At 37.2% G+C, this 21,305-nt stretch overlaps 1 protein-coding gene across 5 annotated transcripts in view; it reads left to right on the top strand.

Annotated features, from left to right (window-relative positions):
- USP47 (ubiquitin specific peptidase 47) overlaps window positions 1-20,556 on the top strand; it is a 59,078-nt gene extending 38,522 nt beyond the window's left edge. For all 5 annotated transcript variants that reach the window (XM_075502127.1, XM_075502126.1, XM_075502125.1 and 2 more), the window contains 14 exons: window positions 3,421-3,533; window positions 4,429-4,533; window positions 5,566-5,773; window positions 6,196-6,311; window positions 7,346-7,465; window positions 8,753-9,530; window positions 11,328-11,503; window positions 11,690-11,770; window positions 12,829-12,944; window positions 14,324-14,442; window positions 16,828-16,958; window positions 19,078-19,125; window positions 19,216-19,346; window positions 20,380-20,556. In XM_075502127.1, coding sequence (XP_075358242.1) covers window positions 3,421-3,533; window positions 4,429-4,533; window positions 5,566-5,773; window positions 6,196-6,311; window positions 7,346-7,465; window positions 8,753-9,530; window positions 11,328-11,503; window positions 11,690-11,770; window positions 12,829-12,944; window positions 14,324-14,442; window positions 16,828-16,958; window positions 19,078-19,125; window positions 19,216-19,346; window positions 20,380-20,554 — 2,417 coding nt within the window. In that variant the 3' untranslated portion in view covers window positions 20,555-20,556. The remainder of the gene's footprint in view (window positions 1-3,420; window positions 3,534-4,428; window positions 4,534-5,565; window positions 5,774-6,195; window positions 6,312-7,345; window positions 7,466-8,752; window positions 9,531-11,327; window positions 11,504-11,689; window positions 11,771-12,828; window positions 12,945-14,323; window positions 14,443-16,827; window positions 16,959-19,077; window positions 19,126-19,215; window positions 19,347-20,379) is intronic.
- The last annotated feature ends 749 nt before the right edge of the window (window positions 20,557-21,305 follow it).

The raw sequence follows: 21,305 nt of genomic DNA, 5'->3' as shown, positions 1-21,305 counted from the left end.
CAGTGAATAATTTTTCCTAATTACTTGAGCAGATGAGAAGCCACATAAACATTCAAAGGTAGGTAAAAAACCTCTAATACTTCTGCATTCCTCCTTCTTTTTTTTTTTTTTTCCCCTCCATTAAATGCTGAAGCAGTTGGGTGTCCCAAAGAACAGATTCAAGCTCTCAAGAATCTTAAAATCATCCTTTGTAGGGAGAGTATTTTGATAGGGGGATTTAATTTATTCTTAATTGGTAAACTGAAATTACATATTACTTAATAGAGTAGAATCTCACAACTGAAACCTTTGGCACCTCACATTGTGTAGCTCCTTTTGGGGCATACTCATTCTTTTTGAAGAGCATGCAAGCATAGAAAAGACTTGCATATTTGAGAGACTTTGTAAGACACCAGCTTGTAACATGTCTGTCATGGTTTAACTCCAGCCGGCAACTAAGCACCACACAGCTGCTTGCTCACTCCCCCCTGCTGGGATGGGGGAGAGAATCAGAAGAGTAAAAGTGAGAACACTCCTGGGTTGAGATAAAGACAGTTTAATAGGCAAAGCAAAAGCCACGCACACAAGCAAAGCAAGGAATTCATTCACTCCTTCCCATTGGCAGGCAGGTGTTCATCCATCTCCAGGAAAGCAGGGCTCCATCATGCGTAATGGTGACTTCGGAAGACAAATGCCATCACTCTGAAGGTCCCCCCCTTCCCTCTTCTTCCTGAGCTTTACATACTGAGCATGACATCATATGGTATGGAATATCCCTTTGGTCCGCTGGGGTCAGCTGTCCCAGCTGTGTCCCCTCCCAGCTTCTTGTGCACCTGGCAGAAAATGGGAAACTGAAAAGTCCCTGATTTAGTATAAGCACTACTTAGCAACAACTAAAACATAGGTGTGTTACCAACACTGTTTTCAGCACAAATCCAAAACATAGCCCCATACTAGCTACTATAAAGAAAATTTCAGCCTCTATCTCAGCCAAAACCAGCACAGTGTGCAGTGCAGGAGGGAATAAAAGATCTTTGAAAATAACATTTTGTTTATCTTATTCTGCTGCTGTAAATATTTTAGGACGGAGTTGAATAGTTGTCTCCTTCCTTTAACTGCTTCTTTGGGGGCAAAAGTTTAAATTCCACCATGAGAAACCGAGGATGACTATTAGCAAGAATAAGGAAAGAAATTAGCAGTACAAGGATGAGTAAAACAAGCTTTAATGTTTTTTGGAATACAAAGTAAAAAAACCCCTAAGCTTATACTAAATTTTATTAAAAAAAAAAAAATCCTAAAATTAGTAAAAGTAGACTTGCAACTAGTTCTAGATCAGTATATTCTACAACATGTTTTCTGATACTTGGAGCAAATTTGTCATCTCATTTCAACATCCTAATAAACACAAACCACATTTATTTTTAGTAGCAATCTATTTCATCATACATAGAGTACTTTCAGATATGTTTTTATTTTCCACTTTCCTACTTTTTTCTTTTACTTTTCTACTATTTTCTCCATGAAGTTGAACAATGATATTTTCTTTGAGGAAATAGGGAGGGGAAAAACTAAATTTCTCACCAGTTGGCAGCCAGTCACAAGTGGTGTTCCCCAGGGCTCAGTATTGGGGCCAGTCCTGTTTAATATCTTTATCAATGACCTGGACGAGGGGATTGAGTGCACCCTCAGTAAGTTTGCAGATGACACCAAGTTATGTGGGAGTGTTGATCTGCTGGAGGGTAGGAAGGCTCTGCAGAGGGACCTGGACAGGCTGGATCGATGGGCCGAGGTCAATTGTATGAGGTTCAACAAGGCTAAGTGCTGGCTCCTGCACTTGGGTCACAACAACCCCATGCAACGCTACAGGCTTGGGGAAGAGTGGCTGGAAAGCTGCCCAGCAGAAAAGGGCCTGGGGGTGTTGTTTGACAGCCGCCTGAACATGAGCCAGCAGTGTGCCCAGGTGGCCAAGAAAGCCAAGAAATAGCGTGGCCAGCAGAGCTAGGGAAGTGATTGTCCCCCTGTACTCAGCACTGGTGAGGCCGCACCTTAAATACCGTGTTCAGTTTTGGGCCCTTCACTACAAGAGAGACATTGAGGTGCTGGAGCATGTCCAGAGAAGGGCAACGAAGCTGGTGAAGGGTCTGGAGCACAAGTCTGATGAGGAGCGGCTGAGGGAACTGGGGTTGTTTAGCCTGGAGAAAAGGAGGCTGAGGGGAGACCTTGTTGCTCTCTATAGCAACCTAAAAGGAGGTTGTAGAGAGGTAGGGGTCGGTCTCTTCTCCCAAGTAACGAGCAGATAGGACAAGAGGAAATGGCCTCAAGTTGCGCCAGGGGAGGTTTAGATTGGATATTAGGAAAAATTTCTTCACCAAAAGGGTTGTCGAGTGTTGGAACAGGCTGCCCAGGGAAGTGGTTGAATCACCATCCCTGGAGGTATTTAAAAGATGTGTAGATGTGGCATTCAGGGACATGGTTTAGTGGTGGACTTGGCATATTATTTGGTTTTAAAGTAACAGTATCTGAAGTAGACGCTTTATATAGTTCTGAAGCGGATTCAACAAAAGAAGGATACTGTTAAAACAAAGCCTTTTATCAACAAACTGATAAAGTAGTAAGTCTTAAGAGCAACAACAAAAAAATATTGTTTCAATATTTGAATCACTGAAACTATATTATTCATTCTGAACAAGAAGTGATTGTGAATTGTATGAAGTTTAAGAATAAACAGTAGCCATAAACAAAGTCTATGGGTCAAGAGCTGTTTTTGAAAATAGATTTTCCTGTAAGTGCTATGATTTTTAATTCCTCAACAAGCAAATAAGGAAACTGAATTTGCTATTTCAGATTTCTTGAACACGCCAAACCCATTTTTAAATCTGAAAAATTACTTGCCCAATTCCTTGTGATAGGAGTGGCACCAGGATTGGAAAACAACTGTATTTGCAGAAGTTGATTTTTTTAAACTTGATGGAGTATTGTTTTGTTTCTCTTTATGAAACAAAATCTCATTAAGTACACTAATCTGTATTAAGTGCAATATTTATTTTATCATGATATGGACAAGACCTTGTGACTGTTATTATCAGCTAATTCACTTTATAGAACAGAGCTTACCTTTATTGTAAATACAGGCTCAAGTGCAGTCATCAGTGTGTTTCTTTACTACAGCAAAGCTTCCCTTACTGACACTGGAATATTAATCTTGTGCTAATAGCATTTTCTTGTGTTGCTGATGTATAATTAGGGGGAATAAAGGCTGATTTTGGTTTCATTTAAATCATGAAAAAGAGAACAAGACATAGTATAGTGGGAAATTTGGGTGGAGAAGAGAGAGGGAAGAAGGCAAGAAAGATAACTATTCAATATACCCATAATTCCAAAGATGTTGGCCACTGTGGAAAAATTTGTTTTTTAAAATTATTGCTTTGTTTTTACTGGCAGAGTTTCTTGAGGCACATGAGTATCCAGAGCATATTAAACAATTGGTACAGAAAGAGAGAGAATTGGAAGAACAAGAAAAGAGGCAACGTGAAATTGAGCGCAACACTTGCAAGGTTAGAATTTTTGCTGTATGAAGTAACAGTACATTTCTAGTAAGAAATGTTTCTATAGTAAATAGTAATTTTTTACTACAATACAAGGACTCTTTTGTGATAAGTATATTTGTATTAATAACTCTTTAAAATGAATTGTACACATATTGGAAGCTGGTACATAGTGGAGGCATCTGTTAGAGGTATTCACCAGATATTTTTGTTGAATTCATCTTACATGTGAATTTGAATTGGTATTAAAACCAAAATAAAACTACAGTTAATATGATATCACTTGATTTCAGCAAAATGAATTCTAGAATTGAATTGAATCTTTTTGAATCTTTTCATGTTGTGACCCTTTGCTTTGTGAAATTATGTTTCTTAAACTAATTTAAAAAAATTATTTTGCAAAAACAGTGGAATCTTTTTCCAACTGTAGATTCAATAGTAACAAACAAAATATGACATCTGTGACTTACAAGCATGACAGTCAGCTGGTCTATCTATGAATAAAGTGATTGTTTCATTAGAAGGTTCTCTATGGTTGCGAAATACGTAACTCTGTATGTGAAAAAGGAATTCCACATTCATTTTTCCTGTGTGCGTTTTGTTTTGAAGGATTTGCACGCTGCCTACAGTTTAAAGATGTTGTGGTTATAGACGCTGTACCCTAGCCTGCAAAAAGATGTAGATGTACATATATGCACACTAGCGCTATCTACTGTGCCTTTGACGTTTTCTAACGGCAGTTGTGTAACCAGCTAAAAGGAAACTGCCCTATAGTTGAACCAGAGCTAAGATGTATTTATTATTAGATTGTTTGAATATAAGGTTGTACATTTTAATGTACTCTAATATGAAAGGTATTTGGAAATAGGTTCATGATCATTTTTCTTCCTTTTGTATTTCATAGATAAAGTTGTTCTGCATGCATCCTACAAAACAAATAATGATGGAGAACAAATTAGAGGTTCATAAGGACAGGACACTGAAGGAAGCTGTGGAAATAGCTTACAAGGTATGCTATGCATAACAGAATAGTGTAATTGTTAGATGTAATTTTTTCTGCTGTTGTATACCTTCAGTTTTTAAATTTCTAATGCTGTGGGAATATTTGGAGGGGTTGGCTGTGGGTTTTTTTGTTGTGGGTTGTTTTTTGGAGGTTGTTGGGGGGGGGGGGGGAGCGTTGTGGTGGGTTTTTTTAAGAGATGTTCTAGTTGGGGGATTATTGACTGAGTTTTCTGTTAGTAGCCATCACATGATTTCTGATTGGAATGATGCAGCCTGCCCTTTTAAAAGGCAGTATGATTTTACATACCCTTATTTTAAAATCGGACAGTGAGAGCTGCTGTTAGACTCACCATAGCCTCAGTAAGTTGAAAGAATTCTGAATGCTTATATTTGTATTGCAGTAAAAATGTTGTAATTAGATATGTAATAAGAGAATTCTTTCAAGAAACTTCCTGTATCGCTAATACAATAACATCAGTGGGCACCAAAGCATCTGCATCTGTTGATCTTTGCCTTCCACAAACAGGTAGAAGTTGAAGACCTCTATTCTTGCTTACGTACTTGTACTCTTTGGTTCTTGCCATATGCATCTTTGGCTGGGAAAGTGCCAGCAAGGCAGTTACAGATTTGGAATGTGTTAACATCTTCAGATGCACGGAAGATAATCAGTGGATATGACTTCCTCAGGCCTCTAAGCTGCCATTTGGTATAACTGATAGGCAATGTATTACTGTGAATATATCTCTGGGACCTGTCTTCATGTTCTTACATACATACTTTTCAAACTTCCCTCTTCTCTGCATTTTGATGCAAGCTTCTCTTTTGATTTTGAAAACGTGTATATGTATTGCACATGTGCGTATATAATATATATGATGTATATGTATGTTTTTTCTAAAACCAAATTGAAATTTGTGAATTCAAAGGATTTCTGGATGTACACATACTGAGATATTTCTAGCTTACAAGGGAAAAACTAAACTCACAAATAAGCCATTATTAAATGTTTGGAGTTTTTTTGTATGTGTGCATCATTTAGCTAATGGATTTAGAAGAGGCTGTTCCTTTGGATTGCTGTCGTCTTGTCAAATACGATGAGTTTCATGACTACTTGGAACGATCTTATGAAGGAGAAGAGGATACACCAATGGGTTTATTACTTGGAGGTGTCAAATCAACATACATGTTTGACTTACTGTTGGAAACAAGAAGACCTGACCAGATTTTCCAGTGCTATAAACCTGGTGGTAAGATATGTAATTACGTATAGACAAAGATAGACTAAAATCATATATTGTGTGATGGCATGACAATAAAACTTGTAAAACGTAGAACTTTCATTATGATGTGTGAAAGAAGAAAAACTTCGTACTAAATTTCATGAAGCCAGTACTCAGAACTGTGCTGTGTTGCCAACTTGTTTCTAATTGAAGCAGTTCTAAGGTATGCTAAAATTTGTCAAACTGTGGAACATTTTTGCCTCTTTGGCATTAAAACTGATCTGAAAATGAAATTCTGAAATTGGACTGCTTTTCAAATTCATTACTGTTTGTATGTTTTAAATGCAACGCCTTAATCAGTACGTCAGACAAGCGTATGTGTGTTTTCTTTGCTTGTTGAGTTCTCTCATATATATGTGGTTTTGTTTTCTTTTTCCTCTTCCCTGCAGAGGTCATGGTAAAGGTTCACATAGTTGACCTAAAGACTGAATCTGTTGCTCCTCCAATAAGTGTACGAGCTTATTTGAATCAAACAGTTTCAGAATTTAAACAGCTAATTTCAAAGGTAATTTACAGTCGTTAAGGACTTGTATTACAGAGTTTTCATTCATTCTGACTGTGAAAATGTATCATAATTTAAATATCTGAAATGAGAGCCTGCACCTCTTGCAGTTCATATGGTGTGTCATGTCCAGTAGGGTTAGGTTAGTTGTTACAGTTGAGCTTGTCTGTTTGCTTACTACTGCTAAAAGCAGCACTCTGCTTCTTGCATCCATCCACAGGTAAGGTAAGCTGGTAAGGTAAGCTTACTAGCTTACCAGTTAATAAGTTTTTTGGGGAAGCTGAAGAGTCAGGTTCATGTTCTTTTGGGTTAGTAACTTGAACCACCTCACTGAGTATCCAATCAGTGGCAGAACTAGTGAACTGTTACCATATAACTGAACCAACATGTAACTTCCCCCATTGGCTTCAGTAATTGAAATTAACATCCAAAGCTGTCCACATTCTCCCTGCAAACCCTCCTTTTCATCCCAGTAGCCACTTGTTATTAAGATGCAGATTGATTTTTACATGGTCTTAAACCATGGAATACTACTGCTTCCACTGAATTAGAAGATAGATATTTTACTCGGTCAGCTCTGTAAAATAGCTCAGTGGTTGGTGTAACTTCATAATATTTGTTATGAAACATGATTTCAGTAATTTGAATTCAGTCTAATTGAGAGTTAAGTGAACAGTGTGCAAAACCTGATGCTCGAGAATACTTTTATTTTCAGTTTGTTCATACCCTAAATAATAAGACCGATTCCTTATATTATTGGTTATTAACAATTTGCCAGTTCTCTGCAAAGCCAAGCCATTTTAGTCTATTGACCTTTTGAAAAAACTAACATTTGCTACATATCAAAGGACGGGGGAAAGGAACTGGGACTGAACAGGTTTGGGAGGTTTTCCCCCACGTTGTCTTTTGCCATTTATAAGTCAATAAACAAACCTTCTCCTTTCCCTGTGAATAATCTTAAAAAATTAAATACTTGGTCCAGTATTTGAAATTATGTATAATGCACATGTTACCTTACTGTCAATGTCTTATTTTAGGCTACACACCTGCCTGCTGAAACAATGCGGGTAGTATTAGAACGTTGCTACAATGACTTGCGTCTTCTGAACGTTTCCAGCAAAACACTGAAAGCTGAAGGCTTTTTTAGAAGCAACAAGGTACATGTTCTGGTTTTTTAATTGTTCATTTCATGTATTTGTAGACTTCACTGTTGTGTTGTAAAAGGTATGGATATCTGTATAGAATTTATAATGGATAACTGTCAGGTATTTCACTGTGTACTGTGTGGGGCTTTTTTAACTAGTAAGTGTTGTGGTGCTGATGAATACTAGAGGCTATATATGAAACCAAGTGTACATAACAAGGTGGAGCAGATTCAGAATCAGACATCTGCTTGGTACTCAGTGGTACAAATGATGGTGAGGTTAACAACCTTACGAAGAAGATTTTTAAAAGTCAACCCTTCTTGGGGAATGGAGGTTGGCATATTACTATGAAACCTGCCTAATTTGTTTTCTAAACCTTTTGAACAGCTGTGCCTTCTCTCAGTCCTAAAGTTCTTAAGAAACAAATGTCAAAACTAAGAGCAAGTTTTTGGTGGGTTTTTGTCTTAAATTCAGTAATTTTTACTATACAGATTCCCCCTAGCCAAATTTATATTGTTTTTCCAAAAAGAATTCTAATAAATGTTTCCAATAATAGTTGTGTAATGCATTCAGAAAAAGAGTAACTTAGTACTTAAATAACTTAACATCTGTAGCGCAGCCCTTTTTACTGCAGTAGTAATAGCACATCTTTTAGCACATTTTGCACATCCTCTGTATCTGAAATTTAAGCTCAAGAGAACGCTATCCTCGATGAAGAAAGATTAGCGAAGGCTTTGGTAGCTTATAGCTGAGCAAAACAATGGCATTGACTTGTTATTCAGTTACTTCAAGCCCTTTCGCATTCACATTGTTACTACAACACAGTGGCCTTTGACAAAGGGAAAAGAGAAATTTGTTCCCTTGTATTCTAATTTGCGCCATTGCTTACCCATGTATACATTTAAAGATTTCTTACTTATGATGCTGTACTAGAAAGTAAAGAAAGACTGCCGACTGTAGTTGTGGGGTTCATAACTAGTGTTAGCATACAGGTGAAGGATGCACATGAAGTGATACATAAATATGCCTCTGAACATAAAAGCGTTTACTGCAGCTGGTCAGTAAGGTTATAGTTCACTCCAATCTTAACATGATTATGAAAATAAGTAGAAGTGAAATTATTATTAAACTACAGACTCCTTAGTTTATCTTTTTCTAAACATATATTTTAATTTTTTTATAAAAGGTCATGTTTCTTAGTGATGTAATTTCTAATGTGTGCTCAATCCTATCTGTTTGCTATTGTTGCTTTTATTTAAAATAACACTACATGATAAAACACTGTTATTTTATGTTCAGGTATTTATTGAAAGCTCAGAGTCTTTAGATCGTCATGTGGCATATACAGATTCTCATTTATGGAAACTTTTGGATCGTCATGCAAATACAATCAGACTATATGTTTCATTACCAGAGCAATCACCTGGATCTCAATTTAGACGAGCAGTTTATCAGAAGTCTAGTGGAGATTCAGGCAACTTGGATGAAGCCTGTGAAAGAGTAAAAGGACCTGTAGGTAATATGAAATCCGTAGAGGCAATTCTGGAAGAAAGCACCGAAAAGCTTAAAAGCTTGTCCCTGCAGCAGCAGCAGGAGGGGGATAATGGAGACAGCAGCAAAAGCACAGAAGCCAGTGATTTTGAAAACATTGAATCACCTTTAAATGAAATAGACTCTTCAGCATCAGCAGAAAACAGAGAACTTGAAAACCAAATTCAGATTTCTGATCCAGAAAATCTCCAGTCCGAGGAACGGTCAGATTCAGATGTAAATAACGACAGGAGTACAAGCTCAGTGGACAGTGATATCCTCAGCTCCAGTCATAGCAGTGATACTTTATGCAACGTGGACAATGCCCCACTTCCCTTGGCTAATGGACTTGATTCTCATAGTATCACAAGTAGTAGGCGATCAAAAGCAAATCAGGGGAAGAAAGAAACCTGGGACACAGCAGAAGAAGATTCTGGAACAGATAGTGAATACGATGATAGTGGCAAGAGCAGAGGAGAAGCACAATATATGTACTTTAAGTCAGAACCCTACACTGTAGATGAAGGTTCAGGAGAAGGGCAGAAATGTATGTATTCTTTTTTTAAGTGCCTTAAAGTAATCTAGCTTTTATAATTCATATGCTGTGTTAAAAAGTCTAATGACAGTATTGAAAAACTTGATTATATGTCAAATTAAAGCTAATGAAAGTGCAAAGATTGGACATGGTATCATGTTCAGCAAAAATCTAGCCTAATTTTGATCTTGTAATAAGTGATTACATATTTGAACAGTGTCTTGCTTTTTTGTTTTTAAGAAAATGAAAAGCTACCTCTATGATACATCTATTTCCTTATATTGAAAGTGTTTTCTAGAGAGCAAGCTGAGTTGTCTTCCAGTGAAAGGAAAATAGTTGCATCTTCTGCTGATGATTCACCTGTTTCAGAACGCAGTTATTTACTGTGGTTCACGGAGCAATAATTCTGTTAACATTTAGATTAACAAACCTGAAAACTCCTAGTCATTTGACTGTAAAGAAAATTGAAGTGTACTTGATATTGATCACTTAATTCAGTAGACTGTTGCTTTTCATTGACTGAAGTACAATAGGTACAATGAAGTGTATGGCTGCCATGAAAATGTCCGAACAAGTTCAGTGTAAGAGCCTAAGTAGTATATTAATTGTCATAAAGATAAATCATTTAAACAATGCTCAGTACTCACATGTGTTTTATAACAGAAGAATAATTAAAGGATAGCAGGATATAAGATAAATATTTTGAAAGGCAAAGGTTTTCCTGTCAATCCAGAAATCCTGATGTAATAATAATAGATAAAGAGTAAAATCTTTTTTGCTGATTTTCTTTTTTTGTGAACAAACATTTTCATTTTTAAAACCACAGGGAAATTTAATTGCAGCTACTAAAGTTTTAATAAAATTACTCCTTTAGCCTGGAATGGTCTTTCTTTGCGGCTAATCTGGAACTGCTTTAATTTTTCCCTTTTTTTTTGGTAGGACTAGTTGGATGCAGGAATTACTTGTTTACAGTAATTTTGACGCTTTCATAGTACGCTGTATAAATTATTATCCTGAGGGGAAAGCTTTTATATATTTTTAGTATGACAGCATGAACAGATTTATAATTCAAATAATTTATTTGTTCAGTTAAATATTCTGAATAGCAATTTTTTAATTCTAATGAGTCATGACACAATATAATCATACTGTAGTTTGTAGTATAGTCCAAATTGCATTCGTTAAGAAACACAATTTCTAAAGATAAACTATTCACTTTACTTTCCAGAATTTCATATTACTACAGTGGCTTTTCCTTAATTACAAAATTATTCCATGACAAAGTCCCTTAATCTGGACTTGAGCTTGCCTTGTGATTATCCTGTGGCCTCCCGGAACACAGAGTTAACCACACTTTTTAACCCTGAAAGCCAGGAGAAATAAAAAGTTTGGTGGCTTGTGCCTGGCCAGACCTGACTCAGAAGCACTTCTGTCCCGCCCTTGAGGCAGGGGAAACCTGAAGGGGGATTATCTGCAAATGCTTCATCTGGTTCTCTCTATTTGTTGTCTTACTGAATGGAGAACATACTACTCCACTACATCACTGATTGCAAAATAGGGCAGTTTGGAACTGCTGTGTCTTCCAGGAGTATCTACCCATAAACACTTAAAATACAGCAAAGCTCTTAAAGGTTACAGTAACACCCTCGGATCAAGTGTGAATGTGGCCATTAACTATAATTCTGACTTTTCAGTACTGTTTTGCTGCAAGTGATAACTGTGAGTATATGGAAATAATACACTAGAGTGCTTTTTTTTTTTTTTGGTAGTGCAGTGTTTCATGCCATTTTTATCTTTATTTTTGCTTAGGGCTGATGGTGCATGTTGATAAAAGAATTACACTGTCTGCCTTCAAGCAACATCTGGAGCCTTTTGTTGGAGTTCCATCCTCTCACTTCAAAGTCTTCAGAGTCTATGCCAGCAATCAAGAGTTTGAGAGTGTTCGGCTGAATGAGACACTTTCATCGTTTTCTGATGACAATAAGGTTATTCAGAAGTTATTTTAAATCATTAAAAAATTAATTGGTACAATGTAGACAAACTTAAGAACATAATTTACAACTTTTTGTTAACTTGCCAGGTGAAATCATTACATTGGTCTTGGTAGTGCGTTACAAAATGTACTTTCGATTTTGCTATCAGTTCTAACAGGTATTCCTTTTGCCTTCTAGATAACGATTAGACTTGGAAGAGCCCTTAAGAAGGGTGAATACAGAGTCAAAGTCTATCAACTTTTGGTAAATGAGCCAGAGGTAAGGTGTTGAATGTTTCAAGATTGATTCATGAAAATATTTATATGTGCCTTGACCAAGGTTTTTCTCTGAAATCTTGGAAAAAAAGAAAGTCCCTCTTTTCTCTGCATTTTCCTGCAAGTTTTTCTGGATTTAGAAAGGGAACTAACATTATTTCTGTTTATGCTGTTCCAAGTATACAATTGGAATGTGACCTACAGTATCTCTCTTAAGTGTCTCTATTTCTGCAGTGTAAATGGAGGACAAATGAAAATAATTTTTTCTTCGTTTTCCTTAAACATATCAAAGTCATGTAGAATTCTTTCCAAATAATAAACTGGTTTTGCTCATGGTTGCAGTTTTCAGTAATGTTGTACTGATAAAATTTGTCACAGTAATGCACTGCAGACAGTGCTTATTTGAATGGTTAGCTGCATAATAGTCCTTCTGCGTAAGACAAGCCTGAAACAAAAATGCCTCCCTTGCAGTAACGCAGCTCGCTTGCTACATCTTTTGGGACGTGAAAAGTATGAAAGTGATTTCACTATATAGATTGCAGTCTTTAAAAGTTGAATTTGTAAGCACCTTGATTTCTGATTTTATTTTTTGGACCAAACTGCAGAATACATATTAAAAATGGATAAGTATAAGAGACTGAAGCTGAACTGATCAAGCAGGGAATAAGATAAATTTAAAAGTAACTTCCAGTCATGGAGTTCTGGTCTGTGTGACCAATGAAGGCCAAGAAAGTGACATTTTTATTATCATATGGCTTATTTAATTTAAAAGCTCTTTTCAAATTGTTTAGAATATTAATATAATGGTAGCAATTAGTAATACAGACAGAAGACACTATTTCTGCAGTGGCCTGCCTTCAGAGTGTTTGAATGACCTGTCAAGAGGGCTGCTGCTACACAAAGTAGTTAAACCTAATTTTTATCAATTCATTGCCTTGATTATGAAAAGCATTCTAATGGTCATTTTGCTAGGTGGATGGGACTGGTCACAAAACAGGAGGCAAATCTAATTTTTTCTGTTCAAAAAATTCATCTTTAATCACTTTCGATTTATGTTCACAGCCATGCAAGTTTCTTCTAGATGCAGTGTTTGCTAAAGGAATGACTGTCCGACAGTCAAAAGAGGAGCTGCTTCCTCAGCTTCGAGAACAATGTGGCCTAGATTTAACAATTGACAGGTAAAGAGACTGCAATCTGTTGAAGTTACCTGATTAAATATTACTTAAAAATGTGGGGGTTTTTCTCTTGTGGAGAAAGGAAGTTATGAAAGGAAATTATTAAATAAGTTACTGTGGTCTTTGAATCAGATTGTGAATACAAACGTTAATTTAGCAATTCTTGGCTTTCATCTCATGCAGAATGACATAGGGAATAATATTTAGATAGAATTGCCTGTGTACAACATGTTTACAGGTTTAGATCTGAGAAGTTTTAGTCTCTCTAAGGATGGTTTTCTTCAGAAAGGAGAGCATTAAGTAAATCAGTTCACAAAAAAGCCACCTTCTCTCTAGATGCAGGCTCAGCGTAGATCACTGCAGCAAACTGCCTCGTGCATTATCATAGGGTGTGTATACAGCCCTGATCCAGCACTGTCTTCCCTTTACCCATAATTGATTATCTCATCAAGGCTGAAATTGCTTTGGGGCCTTGATTCCACATACTCTCTCCTGTCAGTGAGAAGTGATGTGGTATGTACTGTGGAATAGCTGACGCTGTATTCATGGGAATGAAGAAAAACCTGTAAGATGTGGTAAACAAGCTGGTGGGGCCTTGACGTATGCCTAAAATCAGGCTGGAGCAAAACATTGGAAGACAAGTGTTGGCCCTTTTGTGTTGAGAAAAGGGGTAGAAACCTAGATCTGGACCAGGTTTTTCTCCTTTCCTCGCCATGACCAGGCCAAAGGATTTTTGACTGCCGTGCTTGGGTTACGTTCTCTAGTGCCCTATAATTATGGGGCACGTCACAAAATTTATGTCTGCATTTGTGTGTGAAGAAACCATTACAATTAAAGCTTTGTACTTGTGTTTAATCTCATTTTAGTTGTTTATACCTTTATTTACATCTGTATCTAAATCAAAGCTCATCCTTTTATATTGTCACTGGATTGATGCAGTAGAACCAAGTACATAAATCAGACACCAGTCCTCTTCTAATCTGCCACCTCTCCCCTTCTTCCCTACTTCCCCCTCCAAAAAAAAAAGGAAGAAAAAAAAAAGAGCAGCAAAATTGTCAGAGTGTTTGGGAATATTCTGTTTTCTTATCCTAAATAGGAAACCATTTTCTTTCTCTAACTCCCTACACATTTCTTGCACTGAACAAGCACAACACAGGCTTGTTTTCCTTGTTATTATGAATGATGCAGCACTAAGATCCCGTTGTGTTACCTTGCTGTCAGGACTATTTCAGAGTGTTAAACTCATTCCTGATAAACCTAACCAAACCTCTCATAAGTAAGTTGTATTTCAGTTCTGTCAGAAAATATTCAGGTTTGATCTCTGGTAGTGGCGTTTATGAGCAGATAAAAACTTAAGTGTTTTCTTCGTGATGTATTTACAGGTTTCGCCTGCGAAAGAAAACTTGGAAGAACCCAGGCACTGTGTTTCTGGATTATCATATCTATGAAGAAGATATCAATATTTCAAGCAACTGGGAGGTCTTCTTAGAAATACTTGATGGTAATAATGATACAGTGTCGAGAGAAAGTAAAGATAATGTTAGAGATTTTTTTTCTTTAGAGAATATTGGAAAATGTACTTTCCTTTTTTCCTTTTTTCAGAGACTTACTGACGCTTTAATACTATTTTATTAGGAAAAAAATAGAAGCAAAAAAAATTAAAAATAATAAAAGGAAGCTGGAGGGGGATTGTGCAAGTGCAGATTTCCTGTGGCTGCGATGTGCTAAAGGTCTAATAGCAGTACTGTTTTGTAGGTTTATTGGAAACTTTTGGACATACTGTAGTACTGTAGGCAGTTTTGTGCATGTGTATGTTTTCATTGTACATAAAAACTGTAGGAATGCCTATATGTTAGGCTTTTATTTGTATACATTTTTGGACTAGTATTGGTGATGTTTGTAGTTAGCTGAAATATGTGTGTATATGTATATACATAATACATATATAATTTGTTTTTAAAGTCAGCACAGCTGTTTAGTCATTTAGTATTTTTCAGACAGGAGTGAAAAAACACTCACCTTCTGTCATGAAGTGCTACCTTTTTGAACAGACCTTGGTCATCAAAACAACTTTAGATCAAATGGTAGAGAGCAGATTGTTTCTTAAATTCTGCTTAAATATAATGAAAAACATGGCATTTCTTAAGCTATCCTTTGCCTATACACTTAAAATTTGGATTCTGAATGCAGAAACATAATTTAAGAGGAAAAATGTAGGCCATGCTGTTTCTTCTCTAGATTAACAGATATTTCTGTTAATGGATAGATGAAGAATGTGAATTCCATTCACTCAGAAACTTTCTTCACAAGTATACCTGGCTTAAGAAGTCTCATTTAGCTGTTACTCCAGTATTTTGGCATCTGTGTTCAATCCTGGTACTGATTTTCAACAAAATTGTGCCAATGCAAGTACCAAAATTTGAAATGAACATGGGAAGTTTAGGAGGCCTGCAGATTCCTATAAATATATGTATCAGCTCACGCTTCAGTTAAAACTTCGCAGTTTTAAATATTTTTGGATTAGCTTTAGATTAATTGCTGTACTGTTTCTGTAGTGAGTAGGTCTTGGAGGTACTACTTTTTAGACCACTGCAGCCCACCTAGTTCACAGATGTGCCATATTATAGACTACAGGGCTTCCAAGTATTCTGTAATATCTTGTATAACTGTCTAGCTCTGCCCAAAAGGTGCTACTTTAATCCAGTTGTACAAGATGCAGCTAGATCCCACTATATTCTGTGAAAATTAAGTTGTATGTACCTGCTGCTACCACAGAGGTTGTTGGAAGAGTGTAAAGGCAACTGCTTTAAGTCAGGGTTTGTAAGACCTCCCACCATTACCATTTTTTTCATCTTGTTCTTCAGCTAAACGCTGAAGGCACCAAGTAGGTAAATAAGGCACCTTAGAATAATTTACAGTTAAGTTTCTTAGGATAGCAGTTTTACATCACGCTGTTGCCAACATATTTGAATTGGTTATTCTCTGGCTCTGAAGAAAACTTACATAATTGCTTCAGACTTGAAATAAATGCCAAGAAGCACTAGGTGGCTGTATCTTCATTTCAGACAACAGGTTAGTGTTGAAAGCCAGTAGAAATGTAGTCACAGGCAAAACTGTAGAAGGTATTTGGGGAGAAGCTTTAACAGTGGTGGTAGTTTCATGCAGAACAAGTATGTAATGGTAGACATAAATAAGCCACAAGTTCTGCACGCTAAATTACAAAATTATAGACTGATTTAAAATAAAAATAAAATCAGCCCTTTGTTATCACTTCTGCTTATTTGATTGTAACGTTAACAGTATTACCCTGTCAACCAGAGAAGGCTGTTACTTGAAACTGATACAAAAAGGCTGGAGGCAGTACATGCTAAAACTCTTCAAGGTGGTAGGTGTAAAGCAGGCTTTGATAACAAGGGTATAGTTAGTGTGTGAAATCTAAAAGTCAAGTGTGGAAAGCTTATTTTGGTAAAGAAAGTGAAGCACATGAATAAATATCATATTGCTGAGGAAGGTCTCATGCAAACGCAAGATCTGGAGGTCAGTCTCTGGTTAGGTGGATAGATACTGTATGTATTGCCGAGCTGGGTGCGATGGAGAGACATGCTCTTAAGAGGAATAAATGGCATGGCTCCTAAGAGATGCCACCTATGAAAAATTCCTTGAAAGGAGTTGATAACAAAGAAAAATTCAATTAAATCCTAGTGTCATCCCTGTCCCCACCCCCCCTTTTTTTTTTTATGGACTACTTGCAGCACACTTACTGGATTACTTTGTGTGTATATGTAGTGCACTCTTCTGTATTTGAATATGCTTATGCTATGGAAACCCCCTAATTTTAAATAGAATATTTTGTGATGTTAATATAATAAATTTCTTTCTTTCCTAGGAATAGAAAAGATGAAATCCATGTCACAACTTGCTGTTTTATCGAGACGATGGAGGCCATCAGAGATGAAACTAGATTCTTTCCAGGAAGTAGTTCTAGAAAGCAGCAGTGTTGAAGAATTAAAAGAGAAGGTAAAATGTGTAACATGATGCACGTTTCTTCTGGTTTCTAAGAGCCTTATTGATGTCCTCTGTTGGGAAGCACAGAGATGTCATAGCTACAAAAATCTTGTTGCATGGTGACTATTTTTTTTTTCCCCAGGAACTGAGAACCTGTCCCATCCTATTACCAAAGCCATATGAATTATCAGCTTTAGTTCTTAGTTTCATATAATGGTCTGGTATCAAAGTATTCAGGTGAATGCATGCAAAAAAAAAAAAAGTCATATCTTGAAGTTTAAGCAGCATATTACCTGTGTCCCTTATCCTTGAAAAACACATGTGAAAGAAAAGCTAAACTATTATCACTTTGTTTTTTTGAGCCAGTGTTTTGGTATTCCAAAATACCAAACCTTTCAGCCTCTTCATATTTGAATTTGAGAGCTCTTGGTCAGGGACAGTGTAACTGTAACAAGTAGATTGAACTATATTTTTGTTGGAAAGAAACATGGCTTTGGTATGTTCCCACTCCCCCCCCTCCCCCCCCCCCCCAAGGCCAGAACCCTCTAACAGGTAAGCAGACAGGTGCCATCCTAGCAGAAATCTGGAGTAGAAGTGTCTCTCTTATTGAGACTATTCTGTTAATCCAGTATATCGCAGGGTTCCGCTCTTAGAGAAATGGTTATTTATATGTGGCAATACCCAGATCACCTTGGATCTTGAGGCTAGCAAAAATCCTAGTATCAGTGAAGTCTGCCAAAGTCTTACCTTACTAAAACACTCAGCATTTGTAAATTAGTGCTTCGTTCATAGGCTGGAAAGAGGAACATTGTTCAGCTACCGTAGAATGCAACAGCCTTGGATTTGTGTATGTACACAGGTTAAGCTATGGACTGGTTTCTTGTATTCTTCAGGTAGAAATGAAGTTATGACTACAGGTTCTTGCATGCAGTCTTTAGGATTTCCTCTTCACTTGTATCTGAAGAAAGAGTTGGCTCTTCTTGTTTTCTTGTCTTAAGAATTGATGTGCAGGGAACAATTTTAGCAGCATTCTCTCCAAGAGGCCGTAATCTTTTTACTCCCACCAGTAATAAGAGGAATTTGAATTTGACACATCTGTACTAACAGGTGCGTTCAGCCAGCTCTTCTCTTTCAGACAAATTTTACTAGCAGAGTGTGGGACTAATACATTTCAGAATTTGTCTGGCTTTTGTCTGTATTGTTTATTTATCCTAGTTTCCTAAGGAAATAAGAGTTAGAAAATTACACTGGCTTGTTAGTCTTTTCTCACCATCAGTTTAGTTTTAACATGTCTGTTTTAACAGTGGATTTGAAAGAGGCAAGAATCTTAGAGAGGAAGTCTCTGCAAGTTTGGGGAAAATAAGCAGCCAGAGAGAAACACAAATTGAAGTTAGTATCTGCATTGCCATGGAGACGAGACTGCAGCCCGCACTTGAGTTAAGGGCGAGGCAGCGATGAGCCTGTGTGCTCCATGAGACTGCTCAGCGGAGGGAGGGCTCCACCGAGGCCGTGCCAGGCACAGCCAGGTGACCCTGTGACGGGTGCTAGGTAGGACTGGGCAGTGGCAGCAGAGGACAGGGGGTGGATGATGCACTCTGTGCACCGGGGAGGTGCCCGGCAGGGGCAGTTGCAGGGAGGAAGAGCAGCCAGTGGTGCTTGTTGCGGCATTGTGGGGTTGTCGTGGTAGGAAGTGCAGGTATATGGAGATGGGTTTGTTGTGCATATTTTATGGCTTTGCCAGCTCCCAGGTTGACTGGATAATAGATTTCGTTTCATACAGGGAAACTGCTGAGAGCTAACTGATGGCCCTGAAGGTTTAACATGAGGTAGTTGGTCTTTTTGTATCTTGGAACTTGGATGTTATTAATTAATTGTTTCTAACTTTTTTCTGTCACCCCGTCACTGTTAAGAGAAGTGCGATCACAGCAAGCGTCACTTGTGACATGCTCGTAACTTCCGAAATGTAAAAAATTTGTACCTTGTCATTAATTTTGTATGAACATTTTGGATCGTTTGAGGACTTTTGAATATTTTAATGGACTCGTAGATTTCACAGGTCTATTGACTTTACGTAGGTACTGCATAACATTGTGGAATAGTATTAAATCCACCATTTTTCTTCACTTTACAGCTGAGTGAAATAAGTGGAATACCCTTAGAAAACATAGAATTTGCAAAAGTAAGTAAGGTTTTGTCTGTTTTTACCTTTTAATGGCATGGATGTGTTTATGAGTTTTGTTTTATTCACTAAGCAATTGCTTTCTCTCAGGGTAGAGGAACATTTCCATGTGACATTTCCATACTAGAGATTCACCAAGAGTTGGACTGGAATCCTAAAGTATCTACGCTGAATGTCTGGCCTCTGTACATTTGTGATGATGGTGCAGTAATATTTTATAGGTATGTATTTTATTACAGTATAATAAACCATGCAAAAAATCTGTATATAAGATTTGAGGGATGATGTAATCAACAAAGCCTAAAAATACTATTCTATTGTCTTAAAGGAAAAATGCTTATAGAAGAGGGTTTAAAACATTGACCTGAAATGTTTGTGCTCCTCAGCTTCCTAAAAACCTGACTATTAACTATATTTATTGTTTAAGAAAACAAACACTGTGCCTTCTTACTCACTTCTCCCTCCCAAACCATTGAAAATAATGCTGAATGCAAAAATAGTTGTTATGCCTGAGTGTATATCTGGATTTCATTTCTTGAAATAGAACCATGTTCCCTGCAGAGTCTGTGAAAGTCTTGCCTCAGGTTTTAGAGAGCAAGGATTTTGTTTTCCAAGTTTATTTCTTTGAGAAATTAGTATGGCTTCCTCGGGGAAAAAAAAAAGGATGTTACGATATAAATTTTGTTAACATGAAGAATGTTCATCAGCTGGAGGCAGTAGCTTGAAGGCACTATTTGAGGACTAAGAACTTGAATATAGTCATTTCTGCTGAAGTTGGGGGGTGAGGGAACCTCATGAACATATGGCTTTACAGTATTTTTCATAATTGCACGTGAGTTTGGGAGAACCAGCTGGTTGGTAATGTGCTGGCCTTGAAGAAAATGATTTGGGAGAGCAGCTGGTAGTTTCTAGGAGAGGCTGGCTGACATGCTGTTTCCAGCTGTTGGCACCATGACCGAATAAAGAGCAGAGTCGTCGTTGTCTACAAAGAATAGGAGTTACCAGGTAGATGAAGGAGCATAGGCTTGTTTGTTGTGGCTTTCCCTTGGGTCTGCTGTCAGTTAGAATACTGAATGTCTTTGTTAGAAAAGCAGGTTTAGACAGATTATTAGTTTCTGGAGAAGAAGAAAATAAACTGTAAGGAGTATTATGCTTAGTTGTATTTTTTAATAAGTTGCTCCAAGTGAAAAAATTACAGAAATCTAATTATGGTCATTGTAGTAATCTGAATTTTAACATCTATTTTCATTTTAGGGATAAAACTGAGGAATTAATGGAATTAACAGATGAGCAGAGAAATGAACTGATGAAAAAAGAAAGCAGCAGACTCCAGAAGACCGGACACCGGGTAACCTACTCTCCTCGTAAAGAAAAAGCACTAAAAATTTATCTGGATGGAGCACCAAATAAAGATTTGACTCAAGACTGACACTCGCTATAGCATTTTCCCTGGGGAATTTTTTTGTTTAAAATAAAAAGGTTCACTACTACTGTGTAGTGCCATTACGGCAGGACACTCATTAGGTGTAAAGCGCTGACACCAGCACTGATTGGGCTGTGTTACCAATCAGAAGCGCAGTGCCCCGTTGGGTCACTGTTTGACTTGGAATCATGTTGTGCACTATAGTCAAATGTACTGTAAAGCTAAAAGGGATGTGCAAATAAAAGATTAGAACTAAAAAGTGGGCGGGGAGGGAAATGAGTGGAAATTTTTGAGGACAGTGTGCACATAGTAGCTAGTGAAACTAGCCTCAAACAGGATACTCATAGCTTAATAATAAAAGCTGTGCAAAGGCCATGAAAGAATCCTTTTTTCTGTTTGTTTCACTGATACACGCATTACCTCATCAGAGAGTTGGAAGTAAATGTTAACACATTGGTTTTAGAAGAGCAGCAGAAAAGGGTTGAAGATGAAACGAAGTGCTGCAAGTGTAAGGTTTTAGAATATTCTTCCATAAAACAGGTAGGCTGAGAGGTGTCTGCAGAAAGCTGCCAGTGGGTGTTGGTTCATTTTGCAGAAGCGCTGTTGTAAGGTAAACTGGTTTTTAATAGGTTGCGGAAGCCGATGAGCAGCTCTATTATGTTGTGTTCAACGTGTAAATAAAATTTGCCCTGTCCATTCAACAGAACTGCAGTTCAGCTATTTACCATGGTATTTCTTTTCACATATCAACATTCAT

The sequence above is a fragment of the Mycteria americana genome, chromosome 5 (genome assembly GCF_035582795.1).
Source record: "Mycteria americana isolate JAX WOST 10 ecotype Jacksonville Zoo and Gardens chromosome 5, USCA_MyAme_1.0, whole genome shotgun sequence".
NCBI classification, from domain to species: Eukaryota; Metazoa; Chordata; class Aves; order Ciconiiformes; family Ciconiidae; genus Mycteria; species Mycteria americana.
The sequence above is the reverse complement of the archived record's forward strand: the minus strand, read 5'-3'. Positions and strand labels throughout refer to the sequence as shown.